We start from the raw sequence: 24491 nt of genomic DNA, 5'->3' as shown, positions 1-24491 counted from the left end.
AATTTGACTTTCTTAGTTGTGTAATTGTAAATTATTGTATCTTAATGATCTGGAAAGTTTAAAAGATAGACAGCTATGTCAGAAATGAACGAATGGTTTGTTATGTAATTGGCTCAGGCTTTTATCAGCTACCAGTTTGGAAGAAGGAGGAAAAGTTACGTTCAGTCAAATTAGCTTTTCGTTGTAGAGCTAAACAAAAGCATTTGTACAAATATTCGTCAAGATTAGAACGAATAGTTTGACAGAAATTGGGCGCCGAGCATAGAGAGGACATTTTATGTGAAAAGTATATTTGAAATAATCTCAGCGACTGAAATTATTTTATTTTCAAAAGCAGTTTTTTCATTTCTTCTTCTTAGCAAACTGAGTTCATGTAAATGCTGATCATTAGATTTCTTTGAAATGGTTTAATCGTATGTTTCAGGCATGGAACAGAAGAACTTATCAACAAAAGGGGTACCGTATCAACACTCCAAACAGTAGTTAGATAACAATTTTCCTTCTTATATTGGTCGTCAGTTTACGATAGTTTCTAATCAATTTTGTTGGGATTATTCAATTCTCCCTTTTCACCAGTGTGCGTTCCGTCATTATCCAATGACAGTTCTTTCATTTAACGACTATAAAAAAGGCTTGGAAATAATCAATTGTCTTTCCATTTCGTATAAATTCATGTAAAGGGCACATTGAAAGGCACACTAAATGAACTAAGTAACATTATTGGTGGAATTCGATGTTTTGTTTATTTACTTACTTTCCTGCTTATTATAAATGAACTGCCTGTTTGTCTGTCGATCATAAAAATTCATATTCAGTTTCCCTGATTGATTAACACAATATTTTTGTTAACGGGTCATTTTCTACTACTGTAAACAACGAGAATGGCGTTGCTTTCATTCACTATCACCTGGTTACTGCTTTTTCAACAGAACATAAATGCCGAATACTACACTGCTGTTATTGATATAACGAAAGCATGGAGGTTAAGTCAAGAACTAGTGTCCGATCTAAATTCTTACATTGCCCTTGAAGAGAGACGTCTTAATCGTATTCGGAAAGTTGTCAAAGTGTTGGATGCTAATGGATCAATTAGTGACGCCTCGTCAACACTAAGTCAACAGAATAATGACCTAGAAGAATATTTAGGCAATCCGATTAATGCTTATCTTACAATGAAGCGTCTTTCATCAAGTTGGAAATCACAAATCAGTCAACTTGTTGACAATGTACCAAACGGTTTTCAGAAGGGTGATACTGATGGGTCAGACTATTTAAATATTTCTGATGCTCAAAACACAATCACAATGAATACAATTCGATCACGTGTTAAACAACATACAGATATGCTACCTGGTGATAATGATATCAGTGGTGCAGTAGATGCAATTCTACGCTTACAGTCTACATATAAACTACCAGCTAGACAGCTTGCTTACGGTCAGTTAATTGATAATCTGTCAACTCCTCAACTGAGTGGTAAGTTTAGTAACTTTTTAAAAGTTGCAACATCTTGATGAATTTCTTAGAATAGAATGTTTTTCCTTAGTGTTTATGTCTGAACTTTTCTGACCTCTATGGACAACCTAAGATCCTGTTTTGAGATCAACTGAAATATTCATAGATTATAAAGAGTGTGGTTAAATGTACCACTTAAGCATCTTATTAACTGAATTGATCCTCACCAGTTGGTTTTGATTGTTATATTGAGCGATCTGCTGCAAAAAATACTTCACAAATGAAAACTCTTTTAACAGATGGTGGGAGCATTTCAGTGTTAGTTCATGAATAGCTTTCTAGAGATTGCATACTACCAAGTTGATTAAGAATATTTCTTGAATTAGTTATGTCAATGGAAAGTATAGGTACCTCTCCTTTCCGTGATTACTTACTACTGACTTTAAAAGGTAAGTAATCTAAAGGGGGAAAAACTAGGATGATTAACGATTACTGCTTTATTAATAATAGCGGAAGATTCCTGTTCATATTGACTCACTTATCTCACGTTCTTGCATATATAATGAGATATTTCTAAAGTGAACTCTAAAAGTTTATTAATTATACTGTCGAGAGATAGCTTAACGATTCCAGTATAATTTTATTACCATTGATTTACCTACATATTAGGTCACAATAATAGGAGTCTAATATGTAGAATTACTTTTAAAACTGTATTTCTGAAAAGTTACAACTTCATTGAGCTGTTGTAAGCAGTAGGCATTTGCTTTGATTTTCATTGGATCGTCTTACTGTACTGACTTGATTCATTCAAACTTACTACCCATATTACAGAAAGATCCGCTTTTGATACTGCTATTTTTAATTTTATAGACCAGATGGTTGATGGAGGTTCGGTTGATTTATAAATAATTTTAATCCTAAACCGAACTGAACTGAAGAATCATGAATTTCTTAATTTGTTAGTAAATAATGTAATATTCTTACAATCTAATTAAAAGGCTGGAATATTATTCACTTAATCCAATAGGACAATTTTATCTCATACGAAAAATGATTAACTATAGAGACTACCTAAGAGAGTACATGGTTTTGCTATATTAATTGTTCCAATCTACATACTTGAATCTAATTTATACTAATCATGATTATTTCTGCGTGTAATTGTAGGACAAATCACTGAAAATAATCAGTAAATTCTTAAATCATTTTGTCTAATTTTGCAGATTGTGCTTATTTTTTTTTTAAAAAAAATAATTGTTTTCTATTGTTTCCAGCCTTGTTATTTGATGGATTATTTTTTAAAAACAATAACAAATTTCGAGCGAATCTGTAGATGATTTCTGTCTTAAATCAATATTAATGTTGAAGCTATTAGGAGTCATAGAGCACAGAATTACTGGCAGCTTCTGTGTATGACAGCGTGATTGTTTAAAATTTTTCCTAAGGTTTTCTCATAATAAAATTCTCTCAAATCTCTGTCATCAACTTCTTTACTTGTGCTCATAGTACTTTAAAGTTATAGTTCTATATTGTAACCAATTGACTGTTATTTAAATATGATAACGGAGTGAAACTCTAAACACTGTCTAACATTTTTCTTTATCTGAACCCTATTTAGTGTTACTAAGCATGACTTAGAGAAATATAATATATTTGCTTTTTAAAATAAGCATTGTCTATGTATTTTTTCGTAGATCACAGTTAAAATAAAATATTAACGGAAGTTTGTATACTGAATTACATTTACTGTTATCTGTAACGATTTACACAAAGTGGTAGAAGCTCGATTTCCACTGAAAGTAGGAATTCTTGACTTAAGGGTATAATCACTCCGTGTTTATGCTTATTAGTCACCTTACATACACTATTAGTATAATTAACATTTTAATTAAATTAGAGTACACCTGTGATATCTGATATTGTGATTAGTTGGTTTCGTGCATACACCTAGTTAACTAAAAGTCTTACTCGAAAACTTCGTAAATATTTATTGCTTAAGATAGTGATATTCCGACGAAAACTTGCTTTAACAGATATTTTAGTAACGCTGTCAAAATCATCATCATCTCTTTTAGGATCATAGAAATTAGTCACTTACAACTACATTATTCAGAATGTCAGTAGGGTTAGGCAAAAGAAGATGCTGAAGAGATTTTCAGAGGTCTTACAAAAACATCTTGAATCTATAGTGTTATTTTTTAAAGCGTTAATCAGAAGTCAGGAACAGATCTGTAAAGTAAACCAATTTGCCAAAAACCGAACAAGTGTCGGTTATTACCGTTTACTGATATCTCGATCGCTACTATGAAAGATTCAGTTAAACAAATTATTTACAATATCGGAGCATTTATGATTTACTGTTACGTTCCCTCTTGTTCCCAAGTTTTATTATTTATTTCATGTAATTGTTATATATGATTTAATTACATGATGGCATGTACCACTAAACGGACAGTCACATAATGCTTCGAACCGCATAGATGTAGTGTCAAGTAGAGTCATGACTATAAATTACAATTTAATTTACTCAACATTATTCAATTTAACCGCGGTTAAATATTCTAAGTTTATATGGGGCTTCTGTTGAGTGCAAAAATTGAATTCTTCGATGACTTTTTTTCTCAATATTTCAGCTGCTCAATGCTTGGAAGTAGGTAGACATGCCTATTCACAGGGCGATTTTGAACAATCAGAAGAATGGTTTCGTGTAGCCTATGATCGGTTATTTGATGAGTTAGAACAGAAAAAAGAAGTTGATGCACAAGGAACTACCATCGCAAGTGACGAAACTGAAGAAAATGGAGAAACTGAACCGACAGTTGGACAAATTTTAGACTATCTTGCCTATTCTCTTGGACGAGTAAGTGAAAGTTGTTCATTTAACCTGTTTAAGTTTTATACCGAAAACTTGTTTTTAATCATTCGACTTCTAAGGTATTTCTACTGTTTTACTTAACGATCACACTATACAACTTGAATTTAAGGCTTTTATAAACACAAACTGATTTTTTTACTCACCTAGTTATTGGAAAATGATTAGCATCTCTTACTGAAGCGCTAAACAATTGAGTCAACTTACAAATTCTCATTCTGGAAAGTCCAGGTAGTTTGAATAATTGTTTATTTGAATTTGTGTAACTTAATTTGTTTCAATTTTACGTTTGATATCTGAAGACTAAGGGAGTACTGACGTATGAAATTTAAGTGTTAGATTTTCGAATTCATATGATAGGACACACATCAACTTACTTTGTCTCACAATCTAGAGGAATATCATGAAAGTTAATATCGTTTTCATCAAGCAAATGTTTAAACCACGAATAAATAGGAATTCTGATACGGGATTGTATTATAATCCTAAACCGTTTTCGTTCATATTCATTAGTATTTTAATGACATAAAAATCGCAGTTTTGTCATTTTTCAGTTTCTGTTCATTTGAATATTACAATTCCTGTTTGATTAGTAATAATTCATTAATAATTACTAGTCATTTTAAGATGAGAAATGTCAAATACCTTCGTGAGATAGTTTAACTGTTTTATATTTTTTAACAATGAATTTTTGTGTACAAAATATTTATGAATATAGTGGAATCGCTAATTTAGAGCCACGGATAATAACCGATGTATTGATGGATGTTTTATTTTCTTGTAACTATTTTTGTAATTTCCATGTTGTCCAAGCTTAATCGTTTAACAAAAAAACTTTCGCTGTTATGTGAGTAAAACTTCTTTTATTCGGAATGGGGTCTGTGGAGATTGTAGTGATTTTAATAGTTGAATTCAAGGGTTGACGTAAGCTAGACCACCATTGAAAACCTGGAAGCACTGGACGGCCGTTTCCTCCTATTGTAGGACTCCTGAGCAGCGGTCTAGCTTACACCGACTCATGAATTCAACTATTAAAATTTTTTTAACGGAATCTTTAAAAGCTCAGTATGTTCTTCAGTGTTGCATAACAATCCTGATTTATTTACTTGGAGATGTCATTGACCACAATCATGTCAAAGTAAACATAAATCTTAATGAGTGTTATCGTGAAAAATGAATGACGTGTCTTTCAAGCTAAGGTAAAATAGAATAATCTTGACATGTGATCACTAATTTCTGATACATATGGAGCTCGGCCCTCTCCCACTACATTTGTTTGGTGCCCTAAAATAAAAACACAATTACATGAACGTTTTTAAATTAATTATCTTCATTGTTGTTATAAGGCTTCCATTTGTAATAGGTGGTAATCTCCAAGTGTATTTTTATTTAAATAATTCCAGATATTTCTCTACTTAAAGTAACTTTCAGTAGTAAATATTTACTAAAAGACATATTCAAGCTAATTCCTGTTTTGTTTAATTCTATGAATTCATTAGTAGTAACACCCGGTTGTTAAATGATTCACATACTTTTACTATCATTTTTAGCAAGGAAGATATGCTGAAGCACTGAACGTGACACGTTTGCTAATCGAAGAGGGTAAGTTTAGATTGACTTATTCACTTAAAATTTACTTCAAGTAACATACAGGACAGAATAAATATACAGATATATTTTCCTGTAGTCATGGTACTCAGTTTAGCGTTTCAGCTGAATTGATAGCATTGGTTTAACAAATTCTATATTCATAATGGAATTATGATTATTGTCCAAAAGTAACTCTTTTATATCTTAGAAATGAACCAAAAGGGTCCACAGTATAACACTGATACCTTTTTCAGTGGTGTTATAAAATACAACAGCTTACCAGAAATTTTGTTTTACCTCATTAAAAGCAACTCCGACTGTAGATCTTCTAAGAATACTGCCGGCCACAAATCCGGATTAAAGAGGAGGGTTGGCTATAGGGTCAGCAACCCTATCCCGAAAAAACTACCTTGTAAAAAAAACACTGATCAGAATTAACAAACTTAACCATTTAAACTCTGTTCTGGGTGTTAAAAGATCTTTCAAAAAAATTATGACACCTCTATAGCATGCTCAAGGAGTTAAATAGCTGCAACCAATCAATTAAGTTCGCGACAGGGTCACAACTGAACTCTCGATTCCACTTCTTGGATGTTTGACTAGGCAAGACATCAGATAGATCACTGCAAAGCTTGGAATGTAGAAAACTAAATAGTCGAAAGAAAAACTTGTTTCACTTTATCCGCAAGTGTCAGACAAAAAATGTACCGAGATAGATTTGATGTACAACTGAATAAACTCCAAAAGACAACAATAACAGCTCTCCACCTGTGCTCATCGGAAGAAATTTGAAGCCAAAAACTGTTCAAGAACATTCAAATAAAATGATATACTGGAGTAGAAATCCACAGAATATCACTTAAAGCATTTAAACTCTGTCCCGATAATTAAAAGATTTTCTTTCAGAAGAATTATGACGCCTCGTGGTGAAAGCTGGAATTCTTCGGAAGTCACGAGACTGATGCTCCTTCTGAAAACCAGAACAACAGTCAAGTCAATATAAGTACATGGAATGTCCGGATAATGTGGGAGACCGTGAAGACTGAATGAATAGCTACAGATCAATAGGCCTTCAACAAAATGGTTATGGGTGACACCACTTTACACACAAACGCATATACAAAGCTATATGGATCTTACCAGATCATGCCAAGGCGAACCAGATCGATCACATTTGGATCACTAAAACATTCAGAAGGACAATGGAAGACGTGAAAACAAGGAAAGGAGACGACATAGCTTCGGATCATGAGCTGGTGGTTTGCAAGATGAAACTGAAGCTGAATAAGTACTGAACGACTGAACAAACAGCATTACAAAGGTTCAATACAGCCTTCCTTCGAGATACTGACAAACTCAATGAATTCAAGATAGCTCTCAACAACAGGTTCCAAGCCTTACAGGATCTACTGAAGGAAGAAGAAACTACTATGGAGGACAACTGGAAAGGTATCAAAGAAGCATTAACTTCAACGTGTCAAGAGGTTCTGGGCGGCAAGAAGCATCATCATAAGGAGTGGATCTCTGTCGAAACACTGGGCAAGATCAAAGAAAGGAAGAACAAGAAGATAGCAATTAAGAAGAGCCGATCACGAGCATAGAAAGTCCAAGCACAAGCTGAGTACATAGAAGCAAACAAGCAAGTGAAGAGGGGCATTAGAGCCGACAAGCAGAAATACGTGGGAGAACTAGCAAGGACGGCGGAAAAACTGCATGAGAATGAAATATGAAACAGCTTTACGATACAACGAAGAAACTAGCAGGGAAATATAATAAATCAGAGAGACCGGTGAAAGACAAAGAAGGCAAGCCAATCACTGAAATTCAACAACAGCGGAACAGATGGGTAGAGCACTTTGAGGAACTCCTGAATAGGCCGGCTCCAATGAACCCACCGGACATCGAAACAGCACACAAAGACCTTCCTATAGTTGTTACTCCACAAACAATCTAAGAAATCAGGATGGCCACCAGACAAATCAAGAGAGGGAAAGCAACAGGACCCGACAACATACCAGCTGAAGCACTGAAGTCAGACATCGAAGTAACTACAAACATGCTTCACCTTCTATTCACAAAGATTTGGGAGGAGTAACAAGTGCCGATGGACTGGAAAGAAGGACACCTCATCAAGATTCCAAAGAAAGGAGATCTGGGCAAATGCAAAAACTACAGAGGCATCACACTACTATCGGTTTCAGGAAACATTTTCAACAGAGTGTTGCTGAACCACATGATAAATTCGGTAGACGCTAAGCTTTGAGATCAAAAGATTGGATTCGTAAGGATCGGTCGTGCACAGACGAAATCGCGACACTACGGATCATTGTTGGGCAATCAATTGAATGGAACTTGTCACTATAAATCAACATGACTGACTGTGACAAAGCATTTGAAAGCGTGGATAGGAGAACATTATGGAACCTTGTTCGACACTAGGGTGTTTTTGAGAAGATCGTCAACACCATTCGGAGTTCATACGATGGACTATACTCCAAAGTCGTGCATGGAGGACAGCTGACAGTTGAATTCCAAGTGAGTATGGGAGTTAGACAAGACTGCTCACTCTCTCTCTCTCTTACTATTCTGGCGGTCGACCGGATTATCAAGACCTCAACATCTGATGAGAAGCATGGAATACAATGGACAGCTTGGATGCAACTAGACGATTTGGACTTGGCAGATGACCTGGTCCATCTATCACATACACAACAGCAAATGCAGGTCAAGACAGCCAGTGTAGCAGCTAACTCTTCAGCAGTATGTCTCAACATACACAGAGGGAGAAGCAACATCCTCAAATTCAACATGGAGAACACCAACCTAATCACACTGGATGGAGAAGATGTAGAAACCTTCTCGTACCTTGGAAACATCATCGATGAACAAGGATGATCAGATGCAGAAGTAAAGACATGGATTGACAAAGCAAGGGCCGCATTAATACAATTGAAGAACACATGGAACTCAAAACAACTGTCAGCCAATATCAAAGTCAAAATCTTCAATACGAACATCAGGACAGTTCTACTGTACGGAACTGAAACTTCGAGAACTACTACAACCATCATCAAGAAGGTACAAGTATTTATAAATAGCTGTCTACGCAAGATACTCAACATCCATTGGCCGGATACCATCAGGAATAGCCTACTGTGAGAGTGAACAAATCAGCTTCCAGCTGAAGAAGAAATTAGGAGAATATGTTGAAGGTGGATAGGACACTCACTACGGAAATCACCAAACTGCATCACGAGGCAAGCCCTAACTTGGGATTCTGAAGGGAAACGAAAAAGAGGAAGACCAAAAAGCACACTGTCTGGAATGGGAAGCAGATATGAAAATGATGAATAGCAACTCGAAAGGATCGTCCAGAACAGAGTTGGATGGAGAATGCTGGTGAGTGGCCTATGCTCCTCCACGATGGGTAGGAGGCGTAAGCAAGTAAGTTATTTGTGGTGTCTTTTACTCAGGTACTCTCCGGATAACTAGGATTTTGCTAGCTATTATTAAGTTCTCTAATTGCTTATGTTCCTGGGGATTAATGATTTGATATTTAGGGAAATATTTTTCTTTCCTAATAATTGTGATGAATAATTATGTGTATACTTCTTTTTAGAACCGACAAATACAAGAGCTATCAATAATGAAGCCTTCTATGTAGAACAAATAGGCAGAGGTGAAGGAAGAATAGGTCCAAATCCTCGTTCTCAAGGTAACTCTTCCACATGATTATATTCAATTCTGAATATATGTTAAATTTCAAATCCGTAGTCTAATTACTCCACTTATTCATCATTTTGGTTTCTCTCAAAAAGTTATCTTTAGTATTACTATCTTGTGTACATCTTAATCAGCGATCACATCCAGTGTCACCATTAGCCTATCTGCCCAAATATATTAACACTTAACAGCATTTAAATTGGTAGAACACAACGATAATTCAATAAAGAATATTTCTCAAATGAAGTAATAGTTATTTAATTATAAACCCTAATTCGTTTATCAACAGTGAATGTGCGATACAGATTCCAGGAAATTTGATTGTGATATTGTGCAGATTTGTCAGTACTTCCATTTCGAAAAAAGAAAACAATTTTCGTTCTATAAGTTAATAGATCTCTGTACTTTTGGGCTGTAATATTAGTTATGTTTAGTTCACGTAAATAATTAATCTAGAAAACCTATGTAGTGGTTAGTATCTTTTTATTCAAATGTGTTATCACAAATTCTAAAACTATACCTCATAATTGTATCAATCTCTTTCTCAACTGCTTTAGACACATCATCTACATAAACGTTTGACATAATTATCAATTTTGAACTGTGTAACATTGTGTTGAATTATAGTTGAATATTGTTTAACGTCATTTAAATGACACTAGGACATACTCGATGATTTTAAGAAGGATTGTTTCCGATAATCATAAGAAAGCTCAGCGAGCATTAAAAATTAACGTTATGATACTAGTTCAATCGAAAACCATAAGGGTAAAGTTTATGGATGGCTTTTTTCGATCACTAACCTGATGATTTCAATCTATGCCAATAAGATATGATTTGTCTTAGTGAATAATGGTCACACAGTTTCTTTCTTCGAGTTAATTTTTCTTTCTTTTTCATATTCCAGCTACATCAAAGCACGATCAAGAAACTGAGCTATACGAATCATTATGTCGTAATGAAAATCCCTTCCCTACAGTCCCATCACGTCACCTAACATGTCAATATTATACTCCTCATGCGTTTTTTAGAATTGGTCCAATTAAGGAGGAAACTTTAAACCCTGATCCACGTATTGTAATGTGGTACGATTTGATTTTCCCATCGGAGATTGAAAAAATCAAAGAACTGGCTACACCAAGAGTTAGTTCGATTTCATAATTATATTCTTAGCTTTTTTTACACTAGAAACTAGAATGTAAGAACATTTGATGCAAATTAATAGCTGAAAAATGGTTCGTTCAGTATATTGAAACACTCGTTATTAGAAGTCTAAAACTATTTTTTAGAGTATGTATGGAACTTATAACTACGTAAATGAAAATTGCAAAGATAGATTACTGTGCTGTGAATGTTGGATCGAGCGTTTTTAGTTCATCAGTGTTTAAACGTTTTAACTCAGTGTTCTATAAATTATTTGAAACAGATTATTTTGCACTTCAGAAGAATGAGTTATCACTTGGTTTTATCGTAGTATATTTACAACAGACTTATGTTTCAACGTTGGATTAATATTTCTGGATTACCTAGGTCACTGATAGCTTTCCAGATAAACTATAGATATTTGTCTGTCGACTGAATATAAGTTTCTATTTTTTCGATATTTCCCCTGTCTTCACTCAGCGTCTCAACTATGAAAACTGATGTCAATAGAGGTTACACTTTTAGGGGCTACACTGAACTTGATGTAATACTGCTGTACCGGTCTTGTTTTTTTGTTTAAGGAAAACCTCTCAAAGTTTTATTCACATTTTCGTACTTATCTGCTTACGAATTATTTTTGACGTTTTCGTAACTATGATCCGAAATGACCATTACTGTAAGCTATAACTTGCACATATTTTAAGTAACCCACTGCTCTACTTTTTTATTAACTCAGAGAGGGATAATCGTTCTACCAGTTTGTGAAGATGAAACTAGTAGCTAATATATTACGAAGTGTTAACAAATACAGTTCGTTATATACAGATAGTTATATGCATCTATTTAGACCGAAGTATCTTGAATATATATATGACAAGGTTCACAATTAAATTCTATAAATCCATAGATTAAGAAGAGTTACTTCGCATCACCGATATCAATTAAATGGTCATGGGACAAATAACAGTGTTATAAGAGTAAATAATTATTCAAATGTCTCTCTTGTGTTAATAAGGGTCCCACGCTCCAAACACTGCATCCGTATAGTATCCACTGTTTTTTTTTTTAAATCTTAGACTGAATGATTTTGTGACGAATCACTTTATGTAAGTGAAGTATCGATATTACTCGGTAACCTTTTCATCAACATACATGAAGTTGTATTCGATTTCTGGTCATATTTTATGACTAAGGAATTCTCTGAAATGTCTTACCCGACGGTTATACCACATTTTACTGTGATAATTAGGAGTATTTGAATTACAGTATAAACTAAGAATCCCAGAAATAACGCAATTAAATAACGAAGTACTAGACAAACACGAACGAATGTGCCGTATTTGGAATTCGAAATCAAGCATTCAACAAGTACAAAGGAATCATCAGTTCATTCAAACACCACATTTACACATTTCTTTTTTTACGTAAGTGATATCATTTTCTTTTACTTTAAATTTTTTTCAGCTTCGTAGGGCGACGGTTAAAAATCCAGTAACTGGCAACTTAGAGGTAGCATTTTATAGAACCAGTAAAAGGTGAATTATTTTTAAACCACACAAATCTGTTAAATATCTCGGCATTTTAACTAGACGTGGGTTTTTATTTCCTATTTTACAGTACATAAATGTTATAATAATCAGTAGATTAAATAAAACTATTCATATTTCAGAATGTTCAATTTTAGAGGCAAATCATACACTTCGAATATTTATCTCAAGAGTGAATCATTTCCCATAGATTAAAAACAAATCCGAGATGATAATTAAAGAAATTTATTCATCATTACACATTGTGGTAACTAAATATATTTCTAATACAGACTCTGTTTTACCACCTCTATCGTGATAATCAAATGGTTTTTGTACTAGTGATGGAAATTATTGAATAATCGTACAGACATTGCATCACCGTTTTATTTTTGATAACATCAATCAATATTTGTCGTTTTTCATTAAAACGAAAATTTAGTGGCCGGAATTCAAAGCCCATAATTTTTCTCAAATTTCGCTCTTGATACCAACAGATTTGAAATACTTGCACTACTAACTTATATTGGCAGCTTGATTTCTCTTCAAAGCCCGTGATCAACTTGAAATTAAACATGACAATCAGATTTACGCTACGGTCTTTGAACCTTCTATATGCTATTTTTTCGACTTATAATCTTCATATCTAGGACCCTAACATCGCTTAAATATAAACACCATGATGTATAGACTGTGACTTATTAATTTACGAAGCGGTTGATATTTTTAAAACACTCTTGATCTATGATTATGACTATTCGGCTAAATCAAACATCGATTTCTTCATAATTTATTAAGAACTGAACTTATCCCACTGTTGAAGTTTGTAGGTAAAAGACGGTAGTTTTGTTGAACTCTTCTGGTTCATAAACAGTTGTCGGTTTGACTGAGATACGTTACATTCTTACTCTAGTAAAGCATTAGCAAGTTTACTTGTCTTTTGAATACATGTATTTTTTCTGTCGTATGGTTAACATATTTTTTTTATCAAAATGAATTATAGATAATTGTGTGGCCGACGAAACACACTGTTAAGATATCTAGATCAGTTTCAAATTATAATACAAGGTTAACATCATAGTGACTTATTCAAATCTATTGCACTTACGCACGATATACTTTTTTGAAAATCATATAGAAAATTACTTAGAAAGTGCACCAGTTCCATTATTCGGAAAACTGCGTTTTCTAAGAACTCGTAAAGGGTTTCCGATCTAGTTGTCCGTATGTTCTGGATGTGAAACATGAGATATTCAATCACTTTAGACTTATTTTATTAGTTGATCATCATAGTAGCTTTATCTTTATGTATGTAACACAAATTATGTTACAATACTCATTTAGTCAACAATCATGTCATCATTTGAACAATATTTTTTATCACCAACTTCACTAACATGTGGTCCATTTTCATTTAGCGCTTGGCTTCCTCATTCTATGACTGAAATTACTGACCAGATAAGTCAGCGTATACGAGCTGTTACAGGTTTGTCCCTTGAGACTGCTGAAGATCTACAAGTCGGTAATTATGGGTTGGGTGGACATTACGCTCCACATTTTGATTTCGGTCGAGTAAGTTCCTAAACATTTTCAATTTTTTGCAGACTCTAGACATTAGCTTTTTAAGTTTCCAGTTACAGCAATGGAATTTTAGCTCCCCCTGTTAAATTTCTGCTATGTTGATGGGTTTCGCATTAAAATTGTATGTCAAGGTCAACAATTTACTTCTAGTTACCGTAGTAATCGTGGTCTCAATATCTAAGCAATCCTTACTGTTTACGAATTTACTAGCTTTAGTAAGCTATTCCAATTGTAAATTGACTTTTAGTGTAGATAATTTATGGTGATCATAATGACGAATTGAACAAGTAACGATTCTGATGACAAGTCTATACGTGGATCTAATAGACTCTTATAGGTTGGATTATATTTCTGTAAGTCAAATAGTCGTACACTTAATGTTATTGGCTAAACTGAATACCTGAAACATAAACAGTAGGTTTATAATATAGTTGAGTCTTGTTGTATTACGTTCTGCTTGTCTGCCTCCTTGTAAATCACTTGTATTGAATCAAATGTATTGGGTCATTCTTGACGAATGCAATCAAGTTCTAAATTATGAACTTCGTAATACTGGCGTTATATCAGGTAGAAAGACTGTTAAGAAGTAAGTAGTTTTAGATACCTGCTTCGTCATGTTTTGTGACTCTTCATTCTTTGGGACTTTTATTATCGTTTCTTTTGAATTCCATAGTTAACTTTGGTCTCTCCACTGATTGATTTTTTGATGTTGTTCTTTTACTTACTGTAACGAAGTGCGTGATTGCCACTTACCCCCCACAAAGCTTGTTTTCTCACTAAAAAATAGAGTAGTTGTCATGAAATCCCATATTAACATGTTCCAACATATAATAACAAATGGAATTCACTACCATCCCCAAATTTTAACATTTTTATAATCAATAGATTTCGATCAGAATCGGATGTATTAATACATAGTGAATTCCAATTTTTTTGTATCAAAGCCATCTTTAAAATTCACAAAAATAAATTAATTAACTATTAGCTGATCAGTTAGATAATTTAAAAATATCATCTCTTTGTAGAAAGGAAAAGAATCTTCAGAAGTAAAGCAACATATTACAAAAAAATTAGAAAAGTTTGGTCTTTGTTAAGCTAATAATATAAATGGACTAGAAATTGAAGATATCTAGGATTTCATTCTAAGGTATTCTACAGTCATCATAATCTTTTTACCTTATTACAATAAATATATAAAGGAACTTAGTAAACTAGCAGAATATCCTCTTTGTTTACCGATGATAAATGAATACGATGTATTATATCTTGACGAAAACTGTTAGAAGTATGTGCATAGTATGTTTACTAATTTGCTAAATTTTTTTTGCAGAAAAGAGAAAAAGACGCATTCGAAGTTAAAAATGGGAACAGAATAGCTACAATTATTTTTTATGTAAGTGTTATTATTTATTAGTTAGTTCCACAGGTAACTTTACATTTGTACTTTCAGTCGGAATTGAACAGCCAGAATTATAGTTTTTATTAAACTCCTGAAATAATTTCAGTTTTTTATATTTTAACTGGCTTGCGATTATCCAGAGCCAATTTGAGTATGGAGGTCAGGACAGTTTATTCAACTGAAGAACTGAAGTTAGTGTGTAGACTGAAACCGTTATACACGTTAGCTACATAAGAAAGAAGTTATACAAGAAAGACTTGACAAGAAATAATAATGATTATAATAATGAAAATAAATATTGGGAATTTTACTGCTCTTAGGTTTTACGTTAACTGAATCTTTTCGATTTCTGTCAATTTACTGCATGTTTTCAACATAGTACTAGGAACGTAGATGGATGGAGAAAACTTAGTGGATTCTGTCACGCCGAGTATAACTATCTTCATTCCTAAGACAAGGATGAGAGGAACAGTATCTAATGTGAGAGTCATATTGAACCGGCACATTCTGTAGCGCAATTAAGCTACTGATATGATTAATGTACCTCCTATGATCCTAGATTCTTTAAATAGATAGAAAGATTACAGGAATTAGGTAAGTTTTATGCAAGATGGGGACCGTTCGTTAAATCTTATTATTGTTGAGCACAGGAATTAGTAAAGGCTAAGGTCTGAATATGGACAATAGGCAATACTTCTGAAGCAATACTAGATCCAATGCAACTAAATAGAATGATGGCTAATAAAAAACAATCATTACTACACCCGAGTAAGGAAACAGAAGACTTTGCGAAAGAGCTTTTATGTCTCGCGTAAACACAACAAGATAAGTAAGTAGTGTTTTGCAAGACAAATTGACCGATAGAAATAGGTTCCAATTAAATGGGATTCCCATGTTTGGGACTGGCAGTGTTCATAGAAGTTCTTCAATGTCTATTTATTTGAATATACTGTGTGAATAGTTTTTAAGCTAAACTCATCAAAATCAGGTCTACTTCTTTCACCTTACTGTATCTTCATTTTCATATTCCAAGCAATTTTACCCTGGATTTATAATTTATAATTATTGTAACCGTGAATATCTTTGTTTAGTTTCCATCTGTCAACAACATAATTACTTCTAATTCAAAGCTTCGTTTCATACCTCAACAAGTTTACTGATTATTTAGAAAAATAATCAGTAACAAATAAATACTCCTTATCTACTGTAAAAGAACATTTGCATTCTAGTCCATTGAGTGATGTAAGATTTACAAATATGTACACCACTACAATAAGATCATCTTGGTAAGATTATCTAGAGGAACTGTGAATCACTGAAATATAACACGTTAAGATTTTTTAGGTTATATGATCTTATTGCGTAAAAATGAGAATCTTTTTTATTTATCGCAGACTGCGCTTAGTTCACATTAAGAACAATTTTCTGAGTGTAAGATTTAGGTTATGTAAGTAAAAGATGAAGTGAATGACTTTCACTTTGGTGCATCTGGAAATTATATCGACTTCATTACATGATTTCCCATGAAGAAAAAACCAACATGTCGTCAATGGAGTTCGCTGTAGAAACTGATCCTATCATGTTATTTCTGGACATGATTTTTGATTGTTAGCTTTTGACAAAATACCAACTTGTCGTCACCACAGTACTGTGATCGACAGTAGTTGTCAAACAAAATTATAGGACATAGTCTTATGAAATTAAAAATTATACCATATGTTATACTAGCATACACTGATCATTTCTTCATAAACTATAAATTTCGAGATAATACCTATGTTTTCAAGTTTCATGTAACGAAACAGTACTTGATACCTGGCAGCGATTCCACTAACTATTAGTCTAATTCCATTTCGTTTATTTCTCAGTTGCTCATTTTTGTGACCTATCCGTTAAGCACAGGTTCAAATTATTTGTGTAGCGGTTAATCATATTATCCGTCTCTCCAACCTAAGGTAGGTGAAGCACATGTTGAAACTCCGACCTATTATTCGAAAGTTAAGTACTTCATCGTTCTAACGTTAAAGTTAACACCTATGCATTGTAGTATGCAAAGTGTGTACGGAGTTTAAAAAAAAAACTATTTTTTTGTAAATGTACGTTTTAATCGTTTAAAGATCCCCATCATATTAAATGTACATTTCTTAATGTCTATTTGGGATGGATAAATTAAAATTCATAAACAACCACACAATTTCACAGTTTTGAAGCACTGAATGGCTGTTTGCAACCTGTTAGCATCCCATTTACTTAAGCCAACGTTCTTTAACAATAACTTATTCCACTTCATCATTGTCTCTTTTATCAGTGTCTCTTGGTTCACTTATTGCCTTTGTGTGTCGATATCTTCTATAGTCCATCTATACTTTGGTGTAACACACAATCACATCAAACTTATCAATTTATCAAAGTCTCCCACTGAGTAAGTGAAGGTGATTTCTACTCTTTAGTTATTATTTACTTCTATGTGAATTTTCAGTGATAATCATATCTGTTATGATATAGAAGTGTATGTCCAGCCAAAACAAAAAAGAGCTGTATAAGAACTCATTCTGAGATCTAACTGTCACTGGAATGAAGAACAATTTTTCGATCAGTTTATAATTACGTGAAAATTCTTCCTAGTTTCTTTCTTTTCCATTTAAAAATTTCACGATTTCTAAATAATTGATCAAGGCTTATGTTACATACTCAACATGAAATTCTGAATGTTGATGATTTAAACGTCAGCTCTTTTTATACTTCTAGTTATCTGATGTACAAGCAGGAGGAGCCACTGTATTTAACCGTATCGGTACACGTGTAGTCCCTAAAAAAGGAGCTGCTGGTTTCTGGTTTAATCTTTTGCCTAGTGGAGAAGGTGACCTACGAACTAGACACGCTGCTTGCCCAGTTTTAGCTGGCTCGAAATGGGTAATGAATCTATGGTTTCATGAACGCGGTCAAGAATTTCATAGGCCATGTGAATTAGAGCGTGGGGCAATTGAAACAGATGATGGTTTTTAAATATAATCCAGCTTTATTCCTTTAAAAATTATGCATCTACTCAATTATTTGTTCGTTGTTTCGTTTTATATTCATTATGTCACTACTAACTAAGCTAAGCATTGATGATTTTGTTAAATCACTTTCGAAATGTTTATTTTCATTCAAAACAATAAATTAGCACATTAGTGAATACTTCAATGTGTAAAATATAATCAATTTTAATCGATTTATTTTTCTTTGCTTCCCTGCACTAAATAATCTGCTTACTTTCTAAAAAAGAAATGAGCAATCTACTGGTACATATGGCTTATACATATGATGACTCATTGTTTATTATTAAGCAGTTGAATTTATAATGGATTTTTTTTTCATATTCAAATGGTAATTGGACGGAATGTTAAGTTTGTTTTTTTTACCATAAATTGATTTATTAGTGTATATGTTTCGCAAACTGGAGTTAGTCAATTCATCGAAGAGGAAAAACAAAAAGATAAGAACCAATTAAACAAATACCATTTGATTTCAGAGTAATGACTATCATCGTTAAAGAATCCTTTATACTATTACACTTTAAATATGATATACTTAATAACAGCTCTGCAGGACAATCATTTCATAATTAGGTTTTGGTATTGAATTTGATAAGTAAATTTTCATGCATTAATTATTAATAATGAATATATGGTATCAATAATTACTATTTAATCTACCTTGTGGTGCTACAATCAACTGATAACGGCTAACAGATCATGAAATAAACATTTGCTGAATACATTACTTCGTTTAAGCCCTGATTTTCTGCCTTAATTTCCGGCTGTTTTTTTAAAAAATTAACTTGACGCTATAACAATAGCTTGTAAAGTATTCAGATAAATTACAATTATATTACCTTTGTTGCCCATTTGTTCATTGACTTGTCGCTTAATAATAACCTAGATCGCAATGTTCAGTACGAACTAAGGTACAATTTTTAGTTCATTCAGAATACACATAACCTAGACCCTGAATCACTCACCAATTGAGCATAAAACGCATTGTACTAATCGAGTATTTTTGTTCATTTGGTGGATAAAAAGAAAAGTTTAAACTTTCACTTTCTCGAAACAGAATTCTGTCGACTTCTTGTTTTGGATTTTAATCCATTATGATGTGTGACAGCTATTTTTAAATGGAAAATTTTAATAAACTTTATTTAACGACAATAAGGAAATGTTAGGGATAGTGTTAATTTACAACCTGGAAAACTTAAAATTAAGTGAACTTGTTAAAACGACATAAAAATCTAACACTGCATCACGTTAGTTCAAATACAAAAAGAGATGTGAAATAATGTATTTAGGGTTTAAATGAAGTCTACCAAATATAACCGATTCCAAGCGTAGACAAATCAAGAAATTAGAAAATCTCAAAGAGAGCATAAAAACAGAAAACATCACCAACAAAAACTACTTCTAATGACCTAAGGATGGTTCATGATCCTTCACACAGAACTCTTAGTACATACCAAATCATTCTGTTAAAAGAAAAATTAAACCTAATTTTACTTAGAAAACCTCTCAGCACTCCAAAGATCACTCCAATCCTACAACCGATATACAAGATATTTCTGGACAAAGAGACACATGCATCATAACACTTTATCTAGTAGATGTTAACTAAGCATTAGTTTAATCATGAAAGCAATCAAATTATGCTTGAGTTCAACGCGTTCCACCATCAAAGGGAATTTCCCTGATGAAACAAACGGAAAGACCATGGGATCTCCGTTTATGGTTAGTCTATTTATATCTCGTATGAAGTCGCTTACTTATGCCGGTACCATTAGATCAAACTCAAATATGTAGATTCTCGCCAGAAATTTCTCCTAACTAATGAACACATTCTCAGATCACATCAAATTCACTTCTGGAAAGGAAGATGAGCATAGTGAACCACGTCTCCCCGACTATTTAGTTAACGAAAATTCTTACGGAAATCGAAATATAACCATATACCATATTCCGACACATTTAAGTCAATGGATTTCAACTCGACATCTATTCAAAGCGGAAATTTACTTGGCGAGGTTCAGAATAGCTACTAAGATCATTACTTGAGAAGATAAACTAAAGGAGAAAAAAAAGATATGATGAACATCTTATGATTAGGTAATTTTTCTATATGATTGACTGCACAAGACTCACTTGGTGTACCTATGATAATTAGAAGTATTCGAATTAATGTACTAACTGAAAATTCTCGAAATAGTACAATTTAAAGCAAGTAGATCCTGATGATCAAAAGTGAATCTATTATATTTGGAATTCGTAACCGGTGGGCAATCAAGTACAAAGGAATCATTAGGTCGTACAGATACCACATCTTGAATAGGCATCCAAATATCTGTAATCGATTATACTTTTCCTTAACCCCATCATGTGCCTGTCCGGCTGTGTATTGGGTATAGACTCCATGTGATTTAGAATGTACTCATTAGTATTAGAATTAACAACTAAAATTGGAACAGACGCACCTGATTCCTTAAAACGTATTCGGTTGTTTTGACTGGCTCGTATATGAAACACGGGTTTATTGGCCTGTTTTAGCAGACCTATATGTTGTGGAAAACCAGTTCCTGGATGAGGACATTTCTGCTCAGGCAGTTACATCATCGTTCCTTTTGCGTACAATCTGGCAATTCCCCACTAAACGACTTTATCTACTCTACTCTCCGGGTCTTCGAATATTGCAGCAGCAATGAAATTGACGTATGTTTCCAAAAATTTGAAATTTCTTGCTTGCACATGAGAATGAAGGGACTTTGGAGTCGTGCGTATTTATCCACACTTCAGTTCCGTGGCTAGTAAGTTGTCAACATTCTAACTGAATTATTAGATTTGATGCTACCAATGTCAACAATAAAGTTGTGGAAAACACCGTTGGACAGATACAGTCGTTTTTTAATATGATACAAATCACTTGATGGTATTGTAGCAGTAAATAAATCCCTAAAATCAATAGCTCTGTAAGTCTTCGGCATTGGATACTGACCACATTAGTCTTAATGGACTCACCTAGCTGAAGGCTCTCGGTCATGCATCCGCATCAGATCACGAGTGGGAACGCCGTGCCTAACATCTCCTGCAATTGCTAGCCAGTCTAGATCAGTCGATTCTCGATACATTGATAGCATATCAAATGTATCTTCGAACCTCTTCGCTCCCGACTTTTGATTTCACAACGTGGGTAAGATTAATAATAGATGGTGTTACTGGTTAAAGCGTTGTCAAACTTCAAATACCTGTGTCATCTTTAGTGTGAATGCCTTGGTGCTGTCGAAGTTGGGGGGAGTCCGCTGCCCTTCATGAAATGCTCCCACAATGCCACGCGTATAGAGCCACTGCCTTCTCTCGTTGGGGTGTAGTTCACGAAATTGAGGGGACGAAAATTGAATGTCCGGAGCCCGAACGGGGTCGGTGGACAAGCAGGACTCAACTAGGTGAGTTGGAAAACCCTGATACCAAACGAATGGGGCACTTGCGCTCCAGGATCCCGAGAGAATAAATGGCGTATAAACCTATTGTTGGTCATTGGCTACCATGGGATTGCTCCTCCTAAATTTGCTCCACGACTTAGTGGACTAAACCTTTAGGTCAAATACTTGGGGTGTGGCCCCCTGAGGAAACCACCTGCTCCAGTTTGGGCACCCAGGGAATATTCCTGCCCTCACACAAATCAAATGACGAAGTGCGGAGCATATATATGGTGCCTACTCGTACCGATGTTTATTTGTTTAAATAAATAAAGTAATTAAAGTCACTAAAATTAATGGAATCGGAATTGAAAAGTTTGCTATTACTTGCGACGACATAAATAGTACGTTTACAAACAAACTGGATGTGTCAAGACGACTAAGCAAAGTGGTGGAAAATGTCACTGACTGGAAATCAAGCCCACTTGCTGCATCATAGTTAATGCATGCTGTTTCAATTTCTTGGAATGAACTTTTGGTTTCTCAATTAATTCTCTAGAGATGGTGGAGAAGATTTGTAGCTCAAATGGATGGTTTTGATGGAGTTTTGTTCTCTGAGCTGGATGGTTTGGTCGTGGAGTTTTCATCGTTCTTCTGAACGACATCATCAGCACAAACTTCAGATAGAAGTGAAGTGTTCGAATTTCTCCATATGTGTTTCACAGCTTGTTCTGTACACCTCGACGTTGATTGGTTCTTATTGACCTTAAATTTGTCATTGTTTACTTCTTTGTTTTGGTTGTCTCCCATTGGTTTGATTTTTGTTCCTATATTTGTGCAAGATTTTCCTGATTGGTTGGTAAATTAGATTGATTTCAATATGCTTGTTGGTTGCTGATTGACCTGACTCAGGTCAAACCATCCAGCTCAGAGAACAAAACTCCATCAAAAGAATTAATTCTCTTTCTAAATTCGGAATATTTATCCCAGCAGCCAGCCGATCACCTCCGCCTGGAGTCCCTCCGGGGGCTACTGTCGGTCCCAAGGAGGACGGTTGGGCATGGGGTTAGCGTCCCCGTCTCGCAGAAAACTAACTCGCTAAAAAAACTACAACCAGAAAAAATTATTCAAACCTTTTAAACTCTGCCCTGGGAATCAGAAGGTCTTCATTTAGAAGAACTATGACGCCTCATAATGAAAACCGAGTTCCTTCGGAAGTTACGAGGCCGATGCCCCTTCTAACAACCAGAGCAACCATTTATTTAGGTACATGGAAGGTTCGTACAATGTGGGACACCGGGAGAGCTTTACAAATTGCTGCAGAAATGAGAAGATACAGTCTAGAGGTGCTTGGGATCAGTGAAACACATTGGACGCAAGTTGGACAACAACGACTAACTTCAGGAGAGCTCCTGTTATACTCCGGCCATGAAGAAGAAAATGCCCCACATACACAAGGAGTTGTATTGATGCTGTCCAAACAAGCACAAAATGCACGTATAGGATGGGAATCTCATGGATCAGGGATCATCAAAGCCTCATTCAAAACAAAGAAAGAGGGCATTACAATGAACGTCATCCAATGCTATGCACCTACCAACGACCACAATGAAGACGCTAAAGATCAATTCTACAATAGGCTGCAGTCAATCATCGAGAAGTGCCCAACAAAGGACCTGACCATTCTGATGGGAGATTTAAATGCCAAGGTTGGGACGGACAACACTAGATATGAAGACATTGTAGTGTTTCATATTTATCACGAGAACGCGACTGGTTTATTGAAAACAATTATTGTTATAACCGACTGTACCAGTGTTTGTTTTAATGTGCTTTTGTTTGACTGTGCTAATGACAGCTATATTGTGCTTCCATTCTTTTTCTTACATTTTGATTGTGACTTCGCGCGAATTCGGTTACGTTCTGTAAACAAGCTTGTATCCTGGCAGGATCTCGGTATCCTTTCGATACCACGAGATCGCCAGCAAATATATCTCGACTTGGTCCATTAACTGCCTTCTGATATTTGGCTTTTCGGGGATTTTATGGATTTATTTGGTTACGTTCAACCTTCGCCTTCTGATTTACTTGGCACGTGTTTCTTGGTAGCGGTGTTCATAGTTAGTCTTGACTCGACACCACGCTACAACATCATGGGACAACACGGACTGGGAGAAAGGGACGAAAATGGTGAGAGATTTGCAAACCTATGTGCCTTCAATAAACTGGTCGTAGGCGGCACCATATTCTCACATAAACGCATACACAAAACCACATGGACTTCACCGGATCACACTACACAAAATCAAATCGACCATATCTACATCAACAAAAACTTTAGGAGGACGATGGAAGACGTGAGAACCAAGAGAGAAGCTGATATAGCATCAGATCATCACTTGCTGGTCGCCAAGATGAAATTGAAACTCAAGAAGCACTGGACAACGGGGCGGACAATATCACAAAAGTTCAATACATCCTTTCTTCGGGATACTGACAAACTCAACGAATTCAAGATAGTCCTCAGCAATAAGTTCCAGGCCTTTCATGATCTACTCAATGGAGAAGGAACTACTATGGAGAGCAACTGGAAGGGGATTGAAGAAGCAATCACTCCAACATGCCATGAGGTTCTGGGCCACAAGAAGCACCATCACAAGGAATGGGTCACTGTTGATACACTGGATATGATTCAAAAAAGGAGGAACAAGAAAACAGCAATCAGTACCAGCCGAACAAGAGCAGAAAAAGCCAAGGCAC

General features: G+C 34.6%; 1 protein-coding gene across 4 annotated transcripts; it reads left to right on the top strand.

Annotated features, from left to right (window-relative positions):
* The first annotated feature begins 317 nt into the window (after nucleotides 1-317).
* P4HA2_1 (Prolyl 4-hydroxylase, alpha polypeptide) lies at nucleotides 318-19990 on the top strand. 4 transcript variants are annotated; one of them, XM_051211328.1, is made up of 10 exons: nucleotides 318-1476; nucleotides 4092-4318; nucleotides 5881-5932; nucleotides 9540-9635; nucleotides 10551-10786; nucleotides 12251-12321; nucleotides 13731-13884; nucleotides 15224-15286; nucleotides 17601-17714; nucleotides 18715-19180. In XM_051211328.1, exons 1-9 carry the CDS (start codon nucleotides 882-884, stop codon nucleotides 17712-17714), a joined length of 1608 nt encoding a protein of 535 aa, XP_051071375.1. In that variant the 5' UTR covers nucleotides 318-881; the 3' UTR covers nucleotides 18715-19180. The 4 variants fall into 4 exon arrangements, with proteins under 4 accessions (XP_051071375.1, XP_051071373.1, XP_051071374.1 ...); XM_051211326.1 differs by lacking the exon at nucleotides 17601-17714 and having other exon boundaries at nucleotides 18041-19990; XM_051211327.1 differs by having other exon boundaries at nucleotides 15320-19990.
* The last annotated feature ends 4501 nt before the right edge of the window (nucleotides 19991-24491 follow it).

Source organism: Schistosoma haematobium, chromosome ZW (assembly GCF_000699445.3).
Source record: "Schistosoma haematobium chromosome ZW, whole genome shotgun sequence".
NCBI lineage: Eukaryota > Metazoa > Platyhelminthes > Trematoda > Strigeidida > Schistosomatidae > Schistosoma > Schistosoma haematobium.
Note: the sequence above shows the minus strand (reverse complement) of the source record. Positions and strands in the feature narration are given on the sequence as shown.